The sequence below is a fragment of the Toxotes jaculatrix genome, chromosome 16, assembly GCF_017976425.1.
Source record: "Toxotes jaculatrix isolate fToxJac2 chromosome 16, fToxJac2.pri, whole genome shotgun sequence".
Lineage (NCBI taxonomy): Eukaryota > Metazoa > Chordata > Actinopteri > Toxotidae > Toxotes > Toxotes jaculatrix.
In genome coordinates, this window is record NC_054409.1 from 7971837 (window position 1) to 7995546 (window position 23710).

Consider the following 23710-nt stretch of genomic DNA (forward strand, 5'->3'; position numbering starts at 1 on the left):
GGACTACTGAGGTCCCTCGTGCTGCTGCGGAGGGGCGGGGCTGCGTTTAGAGGCTGTGGGGGAGAGAGGGAGTAAGTGAGAGAGCAAAGGAAGAGGAGAGAGAAAAAAAAGACGGTAGGGATGTGTGTGAGCGTGTGGTGATCGGTGCTGCAGGTACACTCAGAGACGGATACAGGTTTTTCTAGCCGCACCGGACCGCGGCAAGACCGCCTCGGAGCCTGCCTCTATTCCTCTTCATCCCCTCCAAACAACCCTCCGCAATGTCTGGCGGAGGAGAGGTACGCGTCCTCCGTCAAGAGCCCGGACAAGAGAGCCCGAGGATGCCGGCCTGGAAGCGAGAGATTCTGGAGAGGAGGAAGGCGAAGGGCGGCGGGTCTGGAGGAGCCGGTGTCGCGGAGACAAGCCCCAGCGGTGCGGGCCCGCAGCGGGTTAACGGCGAGGTGACGGGAAATGTGAACGGCAGCAGCGGCGGCGGACCCAAGAGAGACAGCGGACCGAGCGGCGGGTCCGGGCGGAACTACACCATCACCACGGCCAGCCAACACTTCGCCAACAACAAAGAGACACGACCGGCGGCCGCGGAGAGGACGACGCCGAGAGAGGACGACAGACAGGAGAGCCTAGTGCTACAGGAGAGCCTGGGCCCGCTGGAGGAGAACCCGTTCATCAAGCTGGAGAAGGAGCGGAGGAGGCGACAGGACCGAGAAAACGCCGCTCGTCCGGTGCAGCACATCCTGGAGCTTTACGGCAGCGTACCCGGTATCCGGACTATCCGTGCAGAGAATATTATCATAATTGAATCGGATCCAGATTATTTTCCGGAAGCCGGAGGGGCAAAAACCGGGTCCAAGTGGCAGCAAAACGGTGTCAGTAGTTATAGCTCTCTGAACGACCTCCTGGACCGGAGAGGGAGTGCTGTTACTGAGATAAGAGCCAAGGAAGTGGTGATTTATGACACCACGTTAAGCAAGAGTGAGGAGAACTTGAGCACCCTGGGCCGCCCTGATCTTGAAGTCCCATCATATGAGACAGGAGAGGGTCAAGGCAGGGTCAGCCGGATGCTGCAGAAGTTTGACAGCAACTATGGGAAGCTGCAGAAGAAGTCCCACAGCACAGAGAACCTGCTGGACCTGGATTGTAGTGCCAGCAGCAGGCCACGACTCTGGCCCAAGCCACAGCCAGATCTGGTGCCAAAGCCCAGGCCAGGCCCGTCAGTCAGCAGCCCGGTCAGCAGCCACCCGTCGTCGCCTGTCTTCCAGAGTCCCTGGTCTTCCAAACCAAAGCCACAGCCTGCTGTCTCTGAGCCAGGCAGCCCCCAGCGCCCCATCAGGTCTCCACAGTCGGTGTCTTCCTTCCGTCAGCGGTTTGAGGAGAGCGGGGGCAGCGGCGTGGCTGTCACACCCAGAGATGAGCCAGACAGGGGGCTAACCAAGCCCACCAGGGAGAGAGACTGGGAGTGCACCGAGGTGCCACCCAAACCCAAGGTGCCATGCTCTCCGGAGACCCGTCGTGTCCGTGCCGAGACCCCCTCAAGTCCCATCTCATCCAAGGTGGCACGCTCCTCGCCTGACTTTGAGATCCGTCCCTCTCCAAAGCCAGACCTCGACCGAATTCCTGATGGGGATACCCAGGCGCGGGCCCTTGCAAACCTGCGCCTGCAGTCCCGGAACTCCTTCACAGTGATCCCCAAGCGTCACCTCGCTGCCTCATCTGCAGCAAGCAGTCTGGCCCCATCTGGCCCCATCAAGTCTTCCCCTTCCCACAGAGTGGCAGAGGTGCCCACACCAGGAGTGCCAACCTCCCATGCCCCTACACCCACTCTGACACACTCAAAGAGGAAGGAGGAGAAAGAGCAGGGAGAGAAGGAGGTGGAGAGGGTAATAAGGCCCAAGCCTGAACCATCTACTTCTGTTGCCACAAGTCCTGCACCTCCTCCAGCCTCAGAACCTGTGTCTCCATCTCCTGCTCTCACCCCAGCTCCATCCTCTCCTCCTGCCCTGTCTTCACCTCCCTCTTCTCCAGCTGTTCCATCCTCACCCCCTTTCTCTCCCCCTGCCACATCTCGTGTCCCTTCAGACTCTCCTGCCCCACTTCCTGTTCCTTCTACGCCTACCCCAGCTCCAGAACAACCACCCGTGGACCAGCTACCAGTAACAAACATAGACGATGTTGAGGTGGAGCCACCGCAGCGTGTCCCTGTTCCCAGCCCCATGGTGCAGAGGAGAAAGGGGAACACCTTCACTGTGGTGCCTAAACGTAAGGTGGAGACCGAGGCCCAGTCAAGTTCACCTGAGCCCCCGCAGCAAGCCCCAGCGGAGACCCCTCCTGGATCTACACCACCGCAGGCTCCCTATGCTCAGCTGGGCTCCCTGCTGAAGAAGCGCTATCCTGCTGTGGAGGAGATTGAGGTCATCGGTGGGTACCTTTCCCTCGCCAAGTCCTGCCTCTCTAAGACGGGCTCCACAGGCAAGAAGGTGAGAGCAAACACGGAATCAGTCTTTATGGCTTTATTGGAAGGTTTAACAGTAACATTACAGTATGTAGGGAAAACATAGAGAAAAGTGCTGAAAAGATCAATGAATTAGTCAAACAATTTTTATTATTAATTCATTGTTTAAGTCGTTATCATGTAGAAATGGCTAAAAGAGCTTGTTTCACATTGTTCTCTTTTTTATACCATTGTTTGCTGAATATTTAGAGGTTTTCAGACAAAACTATCAATATGAAGACATTACCTTAGTCTCTGGGACTGTGTGATGGGCATTTTTAAAAAAACATTTTCTGAAATATTCTGGGTTTTAAAGATCAGCCGATTAACCAGTCGATCAAAAACGCATTTGAGAGATTAACCAATAATGAAAATAATAGTTATTTGCAGCTTTCGTTCCTAGATTATCATCCGTCAATGAAAAGAAACACTGCAGCACTCAGGAAGTGTCATTGTGCCTTACAATGCCTGTGCAGAACATGTGCCAAATCTTCCCATAGGGATCATTAAAGTTACCTCTCATCTAAATTTAGCAGTCAAGCGTCACACAGGAAAGACTCTGTTTTTGTTTTCTTTTCATCAGTGCACCTGTCACTTGTTCTAACCATGCCAGTGCGCTCTGGTCACTTGTATTCCGAAGGACTCGAGCAGCGTTTCCGCCTCACGGTTAATCCTTGCAGTTATTTCCATGTGTTGTGGTGCGAGTGTGTGTGTGTGTGTGTCTGCTACTATAAATCTCTACGTCCCATCACTTGACCTGCTCACAGGCCTTGATGCCTAAGTGGATTAAAAGCGTGTGTTTACACAGCCACTTGGAACGACACGCACCGCTTTTTGCTTTGCCTTCCCGTCCCACAAAAGCATATTTGTTGTAGAGTGCATTATTGGGTTAGGTGGCCCTCCAAGCCTATTGACTGAACAATCTCATCAAGGCTGTATTCAGTTCTCAGGATTTGGCTCGGGGATCCGGGCCAGCTCTGACCTGTCCCAGACTCTGAGGAACACTGTGTTTTTTTTTTTACTCATTTTAATTCATCTCTGTTTTTGTAGAAAGCTGAGATGTTCCCAGGCCCGGTCCTAAATCATAATTAAATGATAGCAAAGTGTGTGTTTTGGGCATCACACTTATCTTGCAGTCCTAATCAGATATCTGGTGCTTGCTTGGCGAAGGTCTTGCTGTAAATTGCTCCTGTCTCGTCTGTATTAGGGATTAATTAAATATCAGAGAATGTTACTAATTAATTTTGCGAGTGCTGCAGGCTGCTTTCAGCCTCAGCTCTGGATCAGTGTGCGGAGCATGATTTTCAGCGTGCTGGTGTTTATGTTGCTCTGGTGTCTGTAACGACGAGAGAGAGCCAATGATTGCAGCCCGTGGTTTGAATTTTTTTTACCTTACATAATACGAAGCTGGTTTAGATGTCCAGGGTGTGGAGCATGTTAGCACAACATCCTGGGTCTGAGTCCAGCCTGGGACCAGTGACAGAGGTAATCCCCCACCTTTCCTCCTGGTCTGCTCCGTTTGCCAAAGTGGAAATATTAAAAAACAAAAAAAAAAAACCCACACATTTCCATAGTTGTAGGATGCTTTCAGTTACATCACAGCTCTTTCCTCTGAGATCTACAAAGCACCGCATCTCCTTTAATGCTGAGTATTTTGAGCCTTTTGGCAGCTCTTCAGTCTAGGCCTGTGTCTCAGCCTCTCAGACCTTGGCCCACAGTCCTGTTTCTTTGACCTGGTCTGCTGTAATCCTCTGCTCTCCACGTTGATCCAACTGCCTCTTACAACCAGAGCAAGAAACGCAGCCCACTCATGCTTTTATCAAGTGGAAACTCTGCAGCCATTTAGATTTATACAGTCCCATTAAAGTCCTTGTCACTTCTCTGACACAGTTGTACAACAGAAGGGAAATAAGGGAAGGGAAAATAATAACTCAGTATGTTAATTATCTCAATATTTGCCTTAAATTGCTCCTGAAAAAACGTTTGAACATTGTCTTCTTGCGTCAAGTGAAAATAGGATTTGTAGATAAAACATAAAAATATAAATAAAAGTTTATATTTCTCTAAGTAAATAATCCAATAAAAGTAGACTTTTGATTTTGAGACAGAAAGCAACATTTTTGTAAAAATCTCAACAGCTCAGGACGCCGAGATTTGTGGACGTCTTGTGCAGCATCTTCTCCACATGGCTCTGTTATTCAGCATCATATATTTAGTGTCAATGGAAAGTGTGGGATTTAAACTGCTGTAGATTTTAAAATAAAGTTCTGTGGGTTGGAGCGTCGCTTGCCTGCACATCGTGACTTTATAATGACGGATATTCAGGCTTGCAGGCTTCTCCACGTGACCTGGTTGTGGTGTACATGTTTTATTGTGTGCACATGTGCATGTAGACCAGCAGTGAGCATGGCCATGAGACATGGAACACATCCTGTTTTTTTGTCCTTGTTGCACACAAACCAAACACTTTCTCCTTTTGTAGTTGTTCTGCTGTTCTTGGTCATCATCAAGGCCCAGATTTTTTTTTTTTTTTTTTTTGCTCTTCTTTTCTTTTCTGGGCAGGGCTGTGCAAGCAATTACAAAAGCATCGAGGCTTGGCCTGGCCTGTATAATTTGTGTGGAATTTTTGTTCAGCGCCGCTTCTGTGTGAGAGCAGCCTCTGAGAATGGCCCCGGCTCAGCGTTCTGGTCTGGGATTGGGTTTTTTCGAGCGCTCTTTTTCCGACAAACCCAAACCATTTTTTTTTTTTACGAGGAACTTGGCTGGAAAAGAATGTTCCATATGCACATCAGGACTTGAGAACAGATTCAGATCATCAGCTCTTCCTCTAAATTCTCCAAAAATATTTTCCTCTACCTACTCTCTCTTGCTGCATGTTCTGATTTCTGAGCACTCTCCAGACTTGTATGAGTGCTGAATGCTGGACCACATCCAGCACCATTTCCCCTGTACGCTCATCCTTATCTCCCCACTAGCACCACTCTGCTTTGTTTTTTTTTTCCTCCTCTACCCACAGTGCACTGCTTTATTCCTGTGTGGTGCTGGTTAATAAGGCCTGTCCCCTTGCTTCCAGTTTCCTCTGATCTCCTCCTCTGTACTGGGGAAGGAATTGTGGAAGAGCTATGTAGGTCAAGTGCAGCTTCTTGTACCGCATCACTCCTGCATTTGCATAAAATCAACTCAGGCTTTCTAGTGAAACGCACAGGCCAACACTGACTCAGTTTCTATCTGCCCTGTGATTGGATCGGGCTCTCTTGACTAATCACAGACAGAAGATTTTTTTTATTGCCCTGTGGTAGATGCTGCCACTCTTTGTCAAGAAGAGGTGCAGCTAGCAACAAGACGCAGGAGGAGTGGGGGGGTGGAGTGGTTTGTTTTTGAAGTCTCTGCTCCCCATGACCAATTATTATGGGAAAGGGAGACGGACCCATGTGTTTGTCAGCACAACATCCAGAGAGAGAGAGGGAGGAAGAGATTTTATGGAGCACCCCGCCTCTTTCCAGCGTTCATAGTTTTGCACAAAGGAACCACTCAGACAACTCGTTTAAACTGCTGCGGCATATTTATGTGTAATTGTGATCATTCTTTTAAGCTGATGATTAGGTTTAGCAGAGAGGATCATGTGTCTGTTACTGTAAGTGATAATTATTCAGATGAGTGACTATTACACTAATGGAAGTTGGGATTGGCTTAGACATCAATGTATTTAGCTCAAGCGCTTAAATCAGCCTGCGACTGAACTAACTGGACTAATGGTGCTTTCACATTTAACCTGTTTGGTGCAGATCAAACTGAGTGTTTCTTTTTCCCCATGTGAGTCTGATTGAACTTAATGTGGACACATAACCAGGATTACACATTCATGTGATGCTGATCTTTAGCAATATTTACTGCCACCATAACCAAAAACCTCCAGCACATAACAGAGTGATTGCACAGGATGTGCCTCAGGGTTTCACACTGAACTGAGTCAGTTAGACTGAGATTTGAGGACAACCAGTCAGCAGCCTTGTAGGAAAGTCAAGATTTAAAATGTCAATGGCTGAAACATCCGGCCTCTGCCACTCCAAGTGGTTGTAGTACAAATGCAAACTCAGCCCAACACAGAAAAAGGAGACACAGCCCAGCAGTTAAGATCCACTGAGGGCAGCGCAGTACAAAGTTCACTCCCTTTCATTTTCTACAGAGCACGAGCAGATCTCTGCGCAAGGCATTGTGGGATTTCAAACTTAATGGAAATGAAAGAAAGATTAATCTGGCAGCTACACAGTGCAGTGGTCAGCATCTGGTTGATCTTATTGTACTCTCTGGGATCCCTCTTTTCTGTGTCCCTGGCTTCTTGGGTTACAGATACAAACGAGGTGATGTTGTATGATTTGTTCACTTCCTGTTGGGTCTTCTTCACATATATGCGTTGTGTGGACAAAGCCAGTGGTCTCTGGCTGTGAACAGTTCCATGAAGGTCATCCCATCTATAGAATGGGTATGTTGGAAAAAATGATATATATCTTATAATCAACTAGTCATAAAGTAATCATGAAAAACCCTTACGTGCATCACCAGCACAGGGATGCAGGGATTTTCCCTGGTATATCAGAAAGTTGCTGTCTCGACTACTAATACACATAATCAGTTATTACTGTACGTGCTCTTTATGACACCAGAGAAGATTAATAGACATATAAAGTTCAGTAAAGACAGTTATGGACACTATAAGTGCTTATGATGCACAGCGGCATCAATAATATCGTCAAAACCGTGCAGCGATCATTTCTCTTGCTTCTTCGTAGGAAGTGTGTGTGAACAAAAACGGTCCACAGCCATAAGGCAGTAACTGATCATTTATTTCCTTGGTGTGCATCAAATCGACCAAACTAGCGTGTGTGAAAGCACCTGGGTTTTAAAATATTCTGTACACTGATTGTGCAACTACAGGACCAAGTACATAGTGACACTATACATCTATACATTGATGCCATGGACTGATGCAACAAAGAAAGTTAAAGTGAAGTTATCTGCTCCTACATGAATAATCCTTCTAAAAAGTGCTTTATAAATAAATTAAGTGTAGTCTGACTTCTTTCGTTCTATACCAGTCATATCAGACTGAGCACTTTCCTCTGCCTGTGCACAGAGGATGTGGGAGATGTTTCCTTCATCTTTGTTCAGAGAACCCACAGCGGGTTTTTTTGTGTGTGTGTGTGTGTTTGTGTGTGTGTGCGTGCTTGTGGTTAAATGTCATGCATGCAGAAGGTTAAAAATACCCAAACCTAAATGGTTAAAAGCGCTGGGTAACACAGGAAGGCCAATGAAATGCCACACTCCTACATTTACATTGTGTGCCTGGGCTACAGGTGTGAAAGTCCATTGTGTTTAATTATTTACCACCCAGCAGACATTCCCCATCTCTCCTCCCGTACACTTCCTGAAACCTACCACCCCACCCCCTTCCTTTTTAAAAAAAAAAAAAAAAAAGAAAAAGTTTCTTTTTAAAACAGCCAGTCAGCCATTATCCTGACAGGCTCAGGTGAAGTGACAGCACACAGTCGTGGAAGTCAAGTGGTAACATTAACATCTTAGAAACCAAGCTTACCAAGTTATGTGATGTCCAGAATTTGGTTTATTTGGTTAAATTTGGTTAAATATGTTTGCAATTAGTTCCTTATCTGCACACTCTGCTGATACAGAGGAACATTCTAGATTGTATTTCTAGTTTCCCGATGAATATTCACTCTTTCACTTCTGTTTTTGGTCTTCACCATCTCCTGAGCTGCTAAATGCTCCACAGTGTTCACTAGCGACGCACAAACTCTGTCTGTCTGCTGTTTGGTGCCTAGTGTCTCTGGCTGCGTAGAACTGAGGGGAACTGGAAAGTTGGGTAATAATTCTCTGCTGGTTTTGTCCTTTTCCATTTCGCCAGACTTAAACATTTAGTCACATTGAGTCACGGTCCCACCAGCAGCTTTAAAACCATCAGAATGAGTCTTTGTCTGACACAGTGTGTCACAGGAGAGAGGTGCTACTTCTGTTTTCATTATTGATGTCACTGGCGGTGCAAATATGGTTTCCCCTTAACAAGCTTGTCATTTCTTCTGGGGGCTCAGTGGCTGTAGGACGCAGACACACAAACTCTCTCTCTCTCTATCTCTCTGTCTCTCTCTCTCTCTGTCTCTCTCTCTCTCTCTCTCTCTCTCTCTCTCTCTCTCTCTCTCACACACACACACACACACACACACACACACACACACACACACACACACACACACACACAGCCATGCCTAATTTCTGCATCAACACCCACATATGAAAACACAAGTTTCCCACACAGCCCCTCAGGCACACGTGCAACCCTGCAAAGTTGGTGTAATTAGAATTCAGCCAGCAAAGCCCCACTATCATAGTCATGTTTAATTCAGTGTGTGTGTGTGTGTGTGTGTGTGTGTGTGTGTCTCTCTTTAGAGTGCATGAGTAAGAAGATGAAGAGACTAAGAGCAGAGGACGTTAAGAGACGGGGCTTTTTTTTTGAAAGTTTATAAAAAGAACCAGAGTGGGCGAGTGAAAGAGGCAGGTAGAGGCCACTGACTTTTAACATCTGTGATGTTTTCACCAACATCTCTGCTTTGACAAATGCAAAACCCTGTTGGGAATCTGAAGTTGTATGTGTGGCTTTTTTGTGCGTAATGTAAATTTTATTCAAATACTCCAGCATGGCAGCTGTGTGTGATCCACCTGAATGTTTTTATGGTTAACAAGTCCTCGCTCCAGGCCTGAGATGTGCAGCATGTTAATAATATTTCTCTTTTTTTTGTTTTTTTGCACAGTCCGAAATCACGCGAATTATCGATTATTGAATTATCTGTTTTACGTGATTAAGAGCTGGCTGTCGTACTGCCATGCTGGTCTCTCTCTGACTGTCTGTCTCCACCTCTACTCTCCCGTTTCCCTCTGTCACATATCCATGGCGCCTGTCGCCAGGGCAACGCGAGCTGTGGCCATTCTATCCTGTCATTAGGACTCCTGGATAAGGACACACTCTGTTTCTCTCTCACAGACACACACACACACACTTTGTGACGTCAGTGTTGATGTTGCAGATTGTGTTATTGGTGGATTCGTAGTTGTCATGAGGAGCACTGCCCCCCTACACAGAGCTGCGTGAAACGGAAGCATTATCTAATAAAGATGAGTTTCTCGCTGAGCACGTTTCTGTAATCAGCAAACCTAAATTAGTATTTCTGTGGGCGGAGACCCAAACATCTCTGATGTTTAAAGGAGGACTAGCGTGAAGCCAAGGTCAGTTATTTCAGTACAGGTCCCCCAGACGTGTTTGTGTTTTGATTTGTTGGCGTGTCTGTGTGTCTTCTTACCTTTATACTTTATATCCAGTGCATGGCTGGAAACAAACACCTTTAAATATGGTTATTAAATCACTGTGACCTCGATAAACACTGAGCAGGACGTTCTACAGTTAAATAAACAGTAAATTAAACTTGTGAGTTTACACAGTTTCTAAATTACCTCAGATATGTCTTTGTATTGCAGTTTCTTATTTACTCCACGTTACTCCAAGATGGACATTTTTGAATATAGCACATAATGTCTCATGCATCCTAAAACTGCTGTGGCTGTATTTTCCAGGCTGGAGACAAAGGTCCCTGACTTTTCATCCCTTTTTTATTCCATAGAAATATGTTGTTTGTTACATAATTAAACTGAAGACACTCCGTATTGTAAATTGAAGACACTCCGTATTGTAAATTAAGGCAGAAATTCTAACATTTTTGTTATACTACACTGGTCCTGAATGTGCACACTGTCCACTGTCTCACCATATGCTGCCTCGAAAACTGGGTCGATCACTGACTCATCTTTGAGCCAAAGTTCACTGAAACAATGGCCTTATCACAAATCCAGCTGACTGCACAGCCACTAACCAGGATCACTGTGAGACACACCCATTCCCGATGAAGCCCTTGATGAGCCATATCGAGTCTCGTGATCATGGCGTTCCACCTAGTGATCCCTGAATACCAGGGACATCCCAGACACCTCTTAAAGAAATTATCAGGTATCCTCTCAAAGACTGGCCGTTGTTGAATCTAACAATGATTTTACTCTCTGAAAGTTAAGGAATTGAAGATGAAAAATGAAAAAATTAGGAAAAAATATTAACAATGAGGTTTTGATCCTACATAAAACTTTCCCCCAATAAATATCTGTGATCCTGATCCAGTGTGGAGGATCCTAATCTGTCCTTTGTCCTGACTATTGCTGTTCAGACACACCCAACCATCCAGACTTTCACACCAGAGTCCAGAAGTGAACATTTAAGCTTCCATAATGACATCGCGTGTGAGAAATAGATTGCCGATAGGTTTTGATCTCCACCCTGTTTGTCTCTCCTCATTTTACATACACTGTGTGTAGTTGTATTAGCCTGTGCCAGGTCATTTATATCAACAATAATGTTGTCAGAGGGGAGAAAATAAAAGGGCCCCACTGATCTCAGCCATATATTCGAGGGCTTGTTGATACAAACGAGTTTGGGAAACGTGTCCCCTCTCCCATCCATGTCTTATCAGTCAGATAATACAACCTAGCGCAGGGAGACTTAAACACACACGCTCGTACTCACGCATGGCCTCACAGAGCGTACTATTACAGCAGTGACTCACACAATCTTGAGACATGGCAGTGTAAACACACATTTTCACATTTGGCACAGCCTGCTGCCCACACCGCCAGCCCGAGCTGCGAGCACCAGCTGCCTACGCAAGTGAAGAGTTTTCACGGTTTCATCAGTTGTTGTGATACTTTACTCATTAATGGTTTGTATCACTTGAAGAGGTTCCACTTAAACGCTGAACTGATTCAGCTTCGTGTGTGATGAGAGATTTGACAACTCCCACACTTCTGACCTGAATCTACAGCACAGCTTAGAGCTACGCCGGTTCTCAGTAGGTGTACTGTAGTTTCAGATCTGCTATGCGCTGACCTTTTATTGAAGTATTTGAGGTCGCTGATGGCCTGAGGGTTTTTGCGTTTGGGTCGGAGGTGGACACTGCAGGATTGAATCTTTGCATCCAGTGAGTTATTTTGTTTTCCGTCTCTGCTGTAAGCTCGTTGAAGGAAATCGGCTGCTAAGGTGTGTCTCATCGGCCTCATCAGGGAGCTGTTGGCATTCAGCTAATTGCTCATAATTACTGTGAAGAACGTGTGTATGATCACTACTAGCACCGGCAAAGGATTTAAAAAAAATCTGGGCTCCATTTCAGTTCAGGAAGAACTTCATTCTTCTTATATAAAGAAGGAGAAGGGTGTTAGTAAGCAGAAGGGTTTTTACTGTGTGTGCATTTATAGTTGTTTGATATTCATTATTGTCCACACAGAGGAGTAGCCTGTAATGAAAGCACATGTTATTGGATTATAAGCTACTGCATCTGTTGCCTCATCGCAACAATATACCAGTTGTTATGTTTGGACAGGATTTCAACAGTAATATCTCTTTTCCAGACACAATGTCCCTGTGACTGAATAACCCAAGAAACAGCCTGTCTCTGTGTCTATATCTTAAATGTAGGACACAATGAAAAATAAACAGAAGAAAAATCAAGTCTTTTGAAATGTGATGGGAATATTCTCTCCATCTGATCTGATCCTACGTGCAGCCACTGTTTTGTTTCCCTGTGCAGGATCCTCTGGGTCACATTAGTTATCTTAATATACCAGCACAGTCTAATCATGATCCGAGGAACAGCACACGCTTTGAGTACGTGTAGGTTTTATTATCCCTCTCTTCAGCTGCTAATGCAGCTGCAGCTAAACTCCTCAGCCGGTTCGTTGTGGTACTGTTCTAATATTATCTACCTGGCTGGAGATTAGCTCTAATCAGACACCTGGTCAGGCTCCTACCAGCTGCCACACACCTGTCCCGCATTCGGTGTGGTGCTTTGCTGGAAACTTTTATTTAATTGAGCTTTTTTTTTTTCCTTTTACCAGAGGCACCAGATGCTTTTCTACACATACTCTATATGAGCAGGTGTGCCGCTGCCAACATGACTGTACACGCCACGCCCTATGGCACCGGCTGATACCAAGATAAATATAGAGACACATTTTAAAGTGATGCACACCCAGTCACACTCACATCATGTAAACACCAGCGCTCACATGCTGCTGCGCCCACAGTTGTTTGCAAGAACTGCAGTATTGTGCCATAGTTTCACTGTAACAGCTTTCAAATTCAACCAGATCAGTGTGTGTGTGTGTGTGTGTGTGTGTGTGTGTGTGTGTGTGTGTGTGTGTGTGTGTGTGTGTGTATGTGTGTGTGTGTATGTGTGTGTGTGTGTGTGTGTATGTGTGTGTGTGTATGTGTGTGTGTGTGTGTGTGTGTGTGTGTGTGTGCGCGCGCGTCCATTCAGAAGGAACCACTTTTCACCAAACGAGGACACGCTATGCTGGGTGGCCTGGAAAAAAATTTCCTGGCACTGCTCCCATCTCGCCTATTGGCCGAGGCACATTCACGAAGACATAATCTCATCTGCCCGCTCTCTTCTTCTTCTTCCTCTCTCACTCACTTCTTCTTTTGCCTGTCTTCCCCATGTCCCTCTGCGCCTCGTGCACAACATGCAAACAACAATGAAAACAAAAAAAAAAAACACACAGCTGACAAAAGTGATGTGAGAGGAAGTTGTGGAATAAATTTCTGCAGAAATATTGTTTGCAGTCTGTCTGGTTATGTTGAATCTGCTGCAGCTTCTCTCAGCTCTGTAACCACAGTCCAGACATTTTTATTTTCTGTTCAGCTTCAAAATTCCTCTTTTCTTCAGAATAAGCTAAACAATGTGTTGGAATGATTCGACTTGCTTCTTGATTTTTTTTCTTTTTGTTCTTTAATCTTCTCTCACATTTCCTTTTAGTAAGGGAGAGACACTAAAGGAAATGTTTCCACAAAAACAAGAAAAACAAAAAATAAAAAAAATGATGCATTCCACCTTTTGCAGCGTGTACCATTACAGCTTTGTTGCATGTTCGTTTAACCCAGTTCTTCACGCATGAGAAGCTTCTAAGCGTCTGTAAATCTTGGATAATAATTAAACACTCCTCACATTTCCTTAAAGGCCTTCAGCTTGCCTCTGAATGTATGTTTGTATGTTTTTTTAATTTTAATTTAATTTTTTTTTCAATCTCACACAATGGGCTCGGCAGTTCAGGTCAATAAGTAACCCGTAATAGATGCGTGTGAATGAACTTGGACTCTTTTGTCTCTCAGTTTCAGATGTGGTGGAAAAGTTCCTTAGTTTCAGGTGAATATTTTAAGTACTTCATTAATCACCTTCTTCCAAAGCTCTTATCTTATCACACACAAACACACACACACAGGATTTCCTCTACTTACTGGACAACATACATAAATCACAGATACATACATTGAAATATTGAAACCAGTCATAGTTCAGGAATCGCTACATTAAATCATCTGGTTTAATAACGAAAACCAGGATGATTTTCCTGTGCTGCATTTTTTTCCTCATCATTTTATTTTAAAACAAGCTGACGCAAAGCAACAGCGTCTGATACACACATGCGTGCACACACACACACACACACATTGCAGTGCATACTCAGTCTATGATGAACATAAAACAAAACCAGAATCATTAGTAAGTCAGTGCCTCCACATCGTGTCTCAGCACCCTGTGGTGAATGAGAAGGGCAGGAGGCCTGAGTCGGGCCCCTGCTGGCCTGAATTGGGCCCCTGTTGGCCCGTCCCATAGCCCGAGGACAGAAGACAGATCACTTCTGCCTCCATGATGCAGGCTTTTCATCTCATATAGATGAAAAAGATCCACAACTGAGGCTCAAACACGAGCAGCAGCAGCAGCAGCAGGCTGAGAGAGCTACACCACATATTAAGACCACAGTCCTGTTACCCCCAGTTTTTCTTTTCTTCCTTTTCCTCTAAGTTGGATCAACGCTGCAGCTAAACAGCTAAAACATGAAGTCAGAGAGGGGCCAACAACTAGGGCATTGCAGAGGAGTCTCAGCTAACAAGAGTCTTTACAGACAGGATGCCAGTTCAGCAAGGAAACACTTTTTGTGTAAGATTTAACACAGAAACTAAAAGGATGTTTTGGGGCTAAAAATAGCCGATGTCTGGGACAGAGGGCTCTTTTAAAGACGGTAACATGGAGCCAGAGCCTGTATCTATACACAGGGTTTGATTTGCATTGTGGATTGTGCTGTTACTTTGGCTGAATGCTAATGGTTTTTCCCTGGTTGTCAGAAGAAGAAAAAAATAATGCATTGATGTTTTATTGAAAATCCAGAGACTGAAAAGTAAAACAGGGCAGGGTTGAAACGGAATTGTTGACAGATTATTATTGTTATTGACATGTCGGGTGTTTATACAGTTTTTCCTTTGTCTCAACATCTATATGCATTTCTAATCTTCTCAAAGAAAAAGCCTTTAGCCCTGAATTTTCTTGTGAATATCGAACCTCGAAACCTTAATAAACCTGTTGTAGTTGAACATTGTGACATTGTTGGTAAAAACAGACTGAATATTAAAGTACTTAATATTAGATGAATGTGTAATTGATTGAAACGTTACAGTTGTAAAGGCTCTTTGTTCAGTTCACAGGGTTCACAGACTGATCTGTGAACCCTTGTCCTTCTCTGAGCTGCCACCTGACGTGACTATCAATGAGGAAGCATACAGCGTCATCACTGATATCATTATCTCTATAAATATAATGTTTTATTCACTTTTTATCTGCCCTAATCAACAGTTACTGACAATCATCAAACCATTATTGTGAATATCCAGTGGAGATAAGTGGAGGAGATGCTCATCCTAACCTCATCTGTCGTTAAACCTCAGATGTTCCAGCCGGTTTATGGAGAGAAATCTGTGGTGGACTGAAAGAGGGTGTCCCATCGAATGTGCTTCTGAATATAAAGAGTCTTACTCTGAATCTATGGGTCCTTGTCTTCGATCTTTAGGTCCTTTGTCAGTATTGTATGGACCCTTGTCCTTAATCCATAGTCCTGAACCTGAAAACCCTGGAACCGAGTCTGTAGACTCACATCTTTAATCTATAGGCCCTTGTCCAGAACGTATGGGCCGTCGTCCTTCGTCTATAGACTTTTGTCCTAAATCTGTGGGCTGTGACCAGAATGGTCAGAGAATATGTGAACAATGCATTTGCATGTTGCAGCCATTTTATTTGAGAGCGTGCAAGTTAAAATTTCACATGGTCACATTCATGCGAGTGTAGACAGGGAGAGATCGACTGAGCCAGTGGAGAAGGAAAAGCACTACTTTAAACCACAGTGGCTAATGCAGCATCCGTAGCTGCAGTACAAGGGGAACATTATGATGTGCGTGTATTGTCTGCAATTGTGGCAACTCTGAACTTGTAACCTGGTCAACACAGTGTAAGCTTGAAACTTTGAAGTTGCACAGAGACAGTAAGACTTTTCTTCTGCTGCACCAGTGCTACCGGTGGAAAAATCCTCTTCCTGGGTCTGTGGACTCGCCACCGTCTAAGGATCCTTGTTTTAATCTGTAGACCCTCATCATTAATCAGCAGAGCCACGTGCAGAGCTGGAATCAAAAGACCCTCATCCTGAATCCATAGACCTTCATTTGGAATAAACGGACTCTTGTCTTTAATGTACAGATCCATGTCCTCAGTGTCTTCAGTCTGTGGTCCTGAAGCCAAACACCATCATCCTGGGTCTCACTCTTTAAGATGCAGACCACCATCGTAAATCTATAGACTCTCTTTCTAAATCTGCTAAACCTCAGCCTTCATTTACAGACCATATGTCCTCAATCACAGGTCGGACTGTGGTCTTTAATGTATGGATCTGGTCCCTCACCTTGAATCTGTAGACTCTTCATGATCTACAGATCATTGTTTTAATCTATAATTAAAACAAGGACCTTGTCCCTAATCTGTCGACTGTTCCTTTGGAATCTACAGATGCCTGATCCATAATTTCTAGACCCTCAGTCTTGAGAATCTCGTGCTCAATCTATAAACTCTCACTTTGAATCTAATGATTCGGTTCTGTAATCTATAGACTCTCATCTTTGATTGGTTGACTCCTGACCTGAATCTATAAACCCTTACCTGTCAGATCTATGGACCATCAGTCTGTAATCTATGACCCCAGTTTTATATCTGTGGACTTTGTTCTGAATCTATAGGCCATCATCTGTAGCCTCTAAGTCTTTAGCCCGTCACAGTATCGGAACCTGTTTCGAGGCTTTGAAATTTGAATGTGTATGCTAAATGCTATTTATTCTTTTAGGATTAAATAACAATACATTATATCATTTAAAAGAATAATGTTTTTGTGTGTCTTACACTTATTTAGAGGAGTCACACTACATTCAGTTTATTTTCTCCATTGAAATTTCCATAATTAATAATAAATCCAACATTATTAAACATTCGTAAAACTTCTTCATACGCTTCAACTTGAATATTCATTTATCGGCAGGGTTTGTGTCAGTTACCCCAGTAATAAGTGAGGAAGGTGGTTTAATTTCCCACACTTTTGGACATTGACAACTTTATGCTGCGGCCTCAGCGTAGTTACGGAGATATAGATCATAAAGAAGACATAAAGGATGTGGAATGAACATGAAACAAAACATGAATAAGCATGAAACTGAGGTTAAGTGTGAACCCTGAATGGTCTTCAGTCAGAGGTGCTGTTTCTGGCTTGTGGCCTTGTGATGAAGATTAGGGCAGATTTAGATCATGGCCCACAGAGTCGATGGAGCCAGGTACAGTACTTTAAGAGCAGTCAGCTGACGCCTCGGGGAAGACACGGTCAATCCTGCCGTTAAACGCTGTGTTTGTGTATTGGCTGTCATCTCCGTGGCAACTCGGGAGAAAAAAAAAAAAAGAAAACTTTTTGGGGTTTGCAGCTCCTATGTGTGACCAGAGCACATGAATAGTAAGTTATTATAAACCATTTATGGTCTTTCTGTCATCTTAAAACCGTAACCCTCAGGTCTCAGCGTGCCAAACGAGAACTGCAGACTGCACTACAAAGTGAAACCAAAGAAAAACAGAAGTGTACTGACGGAAAAATATGTTTTTCTTCTTCTTTTTTTAAGCAGCTGAAAAAAAAAAACACATACAAACAGATAAAGACATGAAGAAACACACCTGCACATGTTGCACTCAATTGGCGTATTGTGTTTTTTTTAGAAACGGACAGATGTTGATTGCTTGAAATTTCCAAAGCATCACATTCCCACAAATGATAAGACAGCAGCTAAGTTCCAGAAAACTTTGTAGCAGCAGTAACTTCGCCGTCACATCCTCCTACAGCGGCGAGACGTCTCCTTTGAGAATAACCGTCAGTCAGTGCGCTCGCTGACAGCTCCGACCGCCGAGGTCTCCGGCTGCGCGGTTTGCCATTCATGTTGGATTACACGGCGCGGCAAAGTGCAAGAGCCCGTCTCACCCCACGGATCCATGTTTGCAGACCACTGAAGCGATGCCAAACAGACATGTCTTACAGCAAACGCTCCGAGACGATCAATCACGGGGGCCGCCACCCCCCGGGCTCCCGCGAGGCTGCCACCTGTCCCACTTAGAGGACATACACAGTACAGTGCACCCAACCACTGACAGGTCTAAACAAGCTGCAGCTGGCTCTCTAAGAATCCCAATTAAAAGCTCTGATAAATAAGTTATGAGTTAGTTGGTTCGTGCTGAGTTGAAGCGGGTTTACTGCAGTGCGAGCAAAGGGCTGAGACACGTGATGATGTTTGGTATAGAAGCTATAATTACACAGCAATAAGGAAGTAATAACCTGTTAATCCTTACCCTCCTCATAAAATGCAGCCGTTTAGTTCAAATCCCTGCTTCAGAATGAGAAGATATCTGATACTTTGAAGTCTTGGCTGACGGCTGTAAAGTTTGGCCTCTTTACCAACCAATTCAGGAAGCAAACAGTCAACAGCGGATTGTTTGTTCTCTTAGCAAACAAATCTGGCCTGTAAACAAAGTGCTGGCCTGCAGAGGCCATAAATGGCTGTTTAGGGGCCCCTCAGTTACAAGGGGGACCCAAAAAGAAATGGGAAATGTGAAACTCACTCATTTTTATTTTTTCATTAATTCTTCCGTCATTATGAAATGAAATATCCCGAAACATGGAGGTGGGAGCTGTCATCGCATAACCCAAGTATAGAATTTTAGCCACATGATAACAAGTGGTCATATATGGGTAAATATAGTTATAAACACATATATAATTGAGCAGACTTTATGTGCTGATGAAGACCATGGGATGTGGTCACAGTCTCCAGAAAAAGCTAGAGGACTACAGTTTGGATTATTTAGTCAGGAAACTAATTTTGGGGGTGGATTGGGGGTCCAATCCTGCACTGGACCCCAGAAATGTCTGAGCCTGCCCTGTGTAAACTGTCTCTTTTTCTCTGTCTCCAGCCAGCTACATTTTTATAAATCAAATATTCACTCCAAATCATGAACAGGCACCTGCCCAAGTTTACCAAGCTCAGCCAAAATTCACTGGCATTCGGCTGCAGTGACTGGTGTCGTTATACTTATGGTGGTGCCAAAGAAAGTGAAAATAAAGTATGGAGCCCAGGGAAAACGTGGTCACCATGCATTTACAACATGAATGGAACAAATTATGCCATTTACTCATTTGTGTTGTTGTTTCTGTCTTTTTTTTTTTAATTAGGAAAAACACTATCAGAGCAGAAACAGCATTGCCAAAATCAAAGCAGTTTGTCAACATGTCAAAGATAATAGACAATCATTCACGCTACGTTTTCTCTTTGCCTCTTTCAGCTCAAAATCTCATTCAATGAGTCGAGTCTCCAGAGTACGTACGAGTATCCGTCAGAGAGCAGCGTGTGGGACAGCGGGGACGAGGACGAGGAGGAGAAACAAGACGCGAAGGTGGCGGACGAACAGCCAAGCATGGTGGGACGCCTCCACATCCCCCGACCCAGTTTCACCACCTCGCCCACACACACGACCAACAGCAACGGTGAGATGACCGGAAGGAGGCAAAGAAGCAGGCTTCATTTTATATTGTTGTGGTGAATGTGCAGATTAGATGTCCATCATGTTCATCCTAAGGACAGCGTAAAAAAACAAGTCCCCTAGATATTAATTCCTGGTCCCCAGATGATTCCTAATGACTTGAAGGACCCTTCAAATCATTAGGACCCTTCACGAACAGTTCAAAATCTCTACTTCCACAGCATAGTAGCTTGCAAAGTAATGGCTCAGTGTCTGTTTAACATTGCAGTTGATATTCGTGGTTCCCAGGAGAGGAATCCTAACATTTCGGGGACTCCCTCAGCTCCTCTGTAGCAGCCATTAGCTCAAAATTTCTACTTGTGTCCTGGAAGAATCTAAAATTTCTGGCAGTATGGACGTTAAATTTGTTATGTACGTTCCTGCCCTTCAGCGGATGAAACCTTTGGAGACTCCATGATCTTTCCTCATTGGATGGAAATAGATTTATGTAGCACTTATGTAAGCACAGAGTTTGTAAGTTGCTTTATAGGAACAAATGAGGTCAATAAAAACCAAAAACATAATGAGGAAATAAAATTAGAAACATTAACAGGAGAAAAAAACATAGAGGAGGAGGAGGACACGCTTTATGCAATGGTGAGGTAAGATAAACAACCAAAAAAGTGATTATATAATGTTTTAAAAAGTGTCACCTTACACGTCTTCAGCTATATCCAGTGGTATTTTGAACTGTATTGTTAAGGAAATCCTTCTGTTCTTCAGAGAGGAAGTGAAAATCTACTTATCACTCTTCACCTTTCAGCACTTTCCCATGATGGACCGCTGATGACCAAATAAAAAGATTAACCGGGCAAATAGAAGCAGCTTCGAATTCCTCCTGGTATAAATTGTTTTACAGTATTATCTTCTTGGAAAGTGGGAGCAGGGGAGAGGAGGGAGGAGAGCCGCTCTTCTGACTGTAGTTTATTTCTAATCATTTTACAAATGGAAGCTTTTAACATATAGCTGAAGATGAGGCTGAGTCACAGAGGAGCCGAGTTAATTTAGTCATTTTTGGGCCTAGTTTTGTGTTGTTTTAAATCTCATTGTGCGTCCACGCAGTTCATGCCATGGTTCCTCTCTGCGAGCCTGTGCTCCACATGGAAGGTTGTTCTGAAAACGAGGGAAATGATAAAAAAAAGGAGGCACGATCGATTTGAAGGAGAGAAAATAAGCTTTTTTTTCTTACATTACTTTGTTAAACTGCACTGATCAGGTCACTGCTTCTTTATTATATTAGCATCAGGTCCCTCATTTGTATGCTGCAAGTGTCACCCTGTGGACAAGTATGATGACTGAGACCCCTACTGGACAAACTGTGAACTACATTTGATAAAATATGTTGTGGTTTCATGGTTTCAGTGCGTGGACTCATTTAGAACTACTTACACCATTCAGTATTATTTTCTAAATTTAAAAAAAAAGTATCTTATAAGTTATTAATATGTGTTCATGTTATTGAAAATGGCATAAATGATGTATCTGTGTGTGCAGAAAGGGAAGGGTGCAAACACACGTGAAAGCCTGATCATTAAAAATGCAGGAGATAAAAATGAAATAACAGTGACGGCACATGTAGCAAAGGAACTGTGAGCATGTAGATAACACGCTGCGTTGTGTGCCTTTTATTATTTGCAGACCTTTCCAGCTATATCCCCAAGCACACGGTGGACTTCAGCGCCTGGCAGGAGCACAAGCACGACGACAGTGTTTACCAGGAAGACGCCACTGCCCAACAGATGCAGATGACAGAGGAAGTTATGGTGAGCGAGGATTCCTCCATTTAAAGCTGTTTACACCGTTCAGTCGAGTATCAGGTGTTTTTTTTTTTTAACAAATCACAACAAGTCAGAGACAGCACTTGAATCACATGTGTACAAGTGTAGGAGTTTATTGGCCAAATAAATGAGAACAGTAAGAAGAAGATGTCAGCTTTATAGGGACGTTAGGATGGACATGGATTTTAAATGTTAAAACTTTCCTCCTCGTCTCCTCAGCTCACACCAGCAGACAGCTCCTCCCTGTCTGACTACAGCAGCGAGCCCGCTCTTTACTTCTGATGGGTCGGACCAATCCGCTGTACAGCAACTTTACAGCATCACACTTGTGGGGACCAGACCGCAGCCAGAGCCCAGAGGGAGTCTGTCACACATGGGCCTGACCTGCCTGCAGCTCTACACTCCAGCCATCTCTAAGCACATCTTCCTGATCAGAAAGGAAATACAGTGTTGTCGTTTTTCTTTTTTTTTTTTTTTTTTGGGCTGATTTCCTGCCACGGTACCACTACATGCCACGTTATCAAGTGCATATCAGAGCAGAGCAGCTTTTTTTTTTTTGCCAGGCAGCTTTTGACCTGGCGTAACCAATCCAGAAGCAGCTGGACTGTCTTTCCCCTCTGATCTTGGACAGTTGATCTGTCAGCCTCCCTCCCTCCTCCCTCACCCTCACTAACAAGATGTCTGACGGAATCTAATCGATTGTCAAAATCTGGAAGAGACGTCTGTCTTCCTCTCCAGACTCTGGAAGAAGTCCACTGGCTCCATGTCTCTCTCGCTCCGGGTTTCTTGGGGGGCGACGTCGACGAGCAAAGGAGTTTAAAGCAAAACTCCTTCAGAAAACCAGGAAGCCGCCAGTGCCCACGTGTAGGTATCGCCACGGTGACAGAGTTCAGTGTTAGCATGGAAACATGTCACTAGGACGTTCTCCAAAAATGTAGGACACGGAGGACCAGTCCGCTTGCGTACAGTAGATTGATGGCAGACTCAAACACACAAAAACAAAAAAAAAAAGGTTAAAGGGTGCCACAATTGTAGTTATTTTTTTGTCTTGTTTTTTTTTTTTTTTTTGTACCTGCATGTTTTGATTTCAGCCAACACCTCAGTTGGTTCTGTTTTACTGTAAAGCTTCTGTATGCCTTTTTAGTTTTGTATGTTCTCTGGCAAACTATGCTGTAATGAAGCTGCTGGACGTCTGGTAGAGGAGTCTTAACGGCAAGCAAACTTCAACACACGTCCCTCTCCCTTTGTGAAGGGGGGAGGAAACATATGCACCCGGGGGGGGAGGGAAGGTTTGTTGTCCATCAGTAGCAGCTCTGATCCCTGATCACATGCTTGAAAAAAGTGACCTTGGCCAATAATGTCTGTATGTCCATGTTGCTGGTGACAAAACAAAACATCATACCGCAGAATGTTTGCGTATATCCTCCATCAAGGTTATCTGTGTCACGTTTATGGAAAGCTGTTAGACCTCGTGACACGTCTCTCTGGCTTCTTGTGTATTTATTCCTGCTTCAAGTTGAAGTTTGCATGTCTGAGACCTGTTCACGTACAAAAAGAGAAAAAAACAAAAACAAAACAACCAAAAAAAAAAAAAAAAGATTTTTGTAAAGAAAACTTTGCTGGTATGGAAGAAACTGGACTTTTTTTTTTTTTTTCCAGTCGGACCTCATGTACTTTCACATTCCACAGAGAAGGAAGCTGATCCATTGAAGTAATGATGAAAGGCAACGGTGATTATGATGCTCATTCATAATACGGCATGTTTGTGAGAGCGAATGCAAGATTGTGTGTGTTTGAAAGGATATGTAATGATTTTTTTTAATTAAGATTTTTTTATATACAAGAATGCACCGAGTTTCTAGATCATTTTTTTTTTAAACTCATAATGCCAACTGATTAAAGTGTTGCTGTAACGGCCTCACACTCCTCCTTCACACTCCCAGGATCAACCCTACGGCCAGTATTGCTGTACAGTTTCCACCTTATTTTCATAAATACGAAGATTTATTTCTTACTCGTCCTTTTTTCTTTTTTTAAGTCCTCCAATCAGATGAAGGTTGGATTTTGCTGTTAGGAGATGAGATTTTGTCTTTGTCCGATGAATTTAGGAATTATCTGTTTTGTCTGGAGTCTTGGACGTTGAGTGTCTTTGCACTGTCATGCTTTTAGCTTTGTTTTGCACCTCATGAGAAGGAACAGAGTAGGCGACAGAGGGAATGTGCACTTAAAAGAACAAGAAGTCTAGTTGAAGAGTTTTGTTTCACTACAATAGCCACTATTGACCCCTGTTATTATCCAACCACTGAGTTTTTTGTTTTTTTTTTAATCAAAATGAATGAAAAGCTTTTTGGAATAGAACT

The 23710-nt window shown here is 43.9% G+C and overlaps 1 protein-coding gene across 1 annotated transcript; it reads left to right on the plus strand.

Annotated features, from left to right (window-relative positions):
- Positions 1–107: 107 nt before the first annotated feature.
- tprn (taperin) lies at positions 108–22954 on the plus strand. The gene is made up of 4 exons (XM_041059446.1): positions 108–2474; positions 19336–19537; positions 21211–21335; positions 21570–22954. The coding sequence occupies exons 1-4, from the start codon at positions 261–263 to the stop codon at positions 21630–21632; spliced, it is 2604 nt and encodes an 867-aa protein (XP_040915380.1). The 5' UTR covers positions 108–260; the 3' UTR covers positions 21633–22954.
- Positions 22955–23710: the final 756 nt, after the last annotated feature.

What these genes read in the sequence shown, in the direction of transcription:
- tprn (XM_041059446.1), top strand. Translation starts at nt 261, where the DNA reads ATGTCTGGCGGAGGAGAGGTACGCGTCCTCCGTCAAGAGCCCGGACAA. An exon ending in ACACACGACCAACAGCAACG is followed by an intron (nt 19,538 to 21,210) that starts GTGAGATGACCG and finishes TATTATTTGCAG; the next exon opens with ACCTTTCCAGCTATATCCCC. An exon ending in AGATGACAGAGGAAGTTATG is followed by an intron (nt 21,336 to 21,569) that starts GTGAGCGAGGAT and finishes TCGTCTCCTCAG; the next exon opens with CTCACACCAGCAGACAGCTC.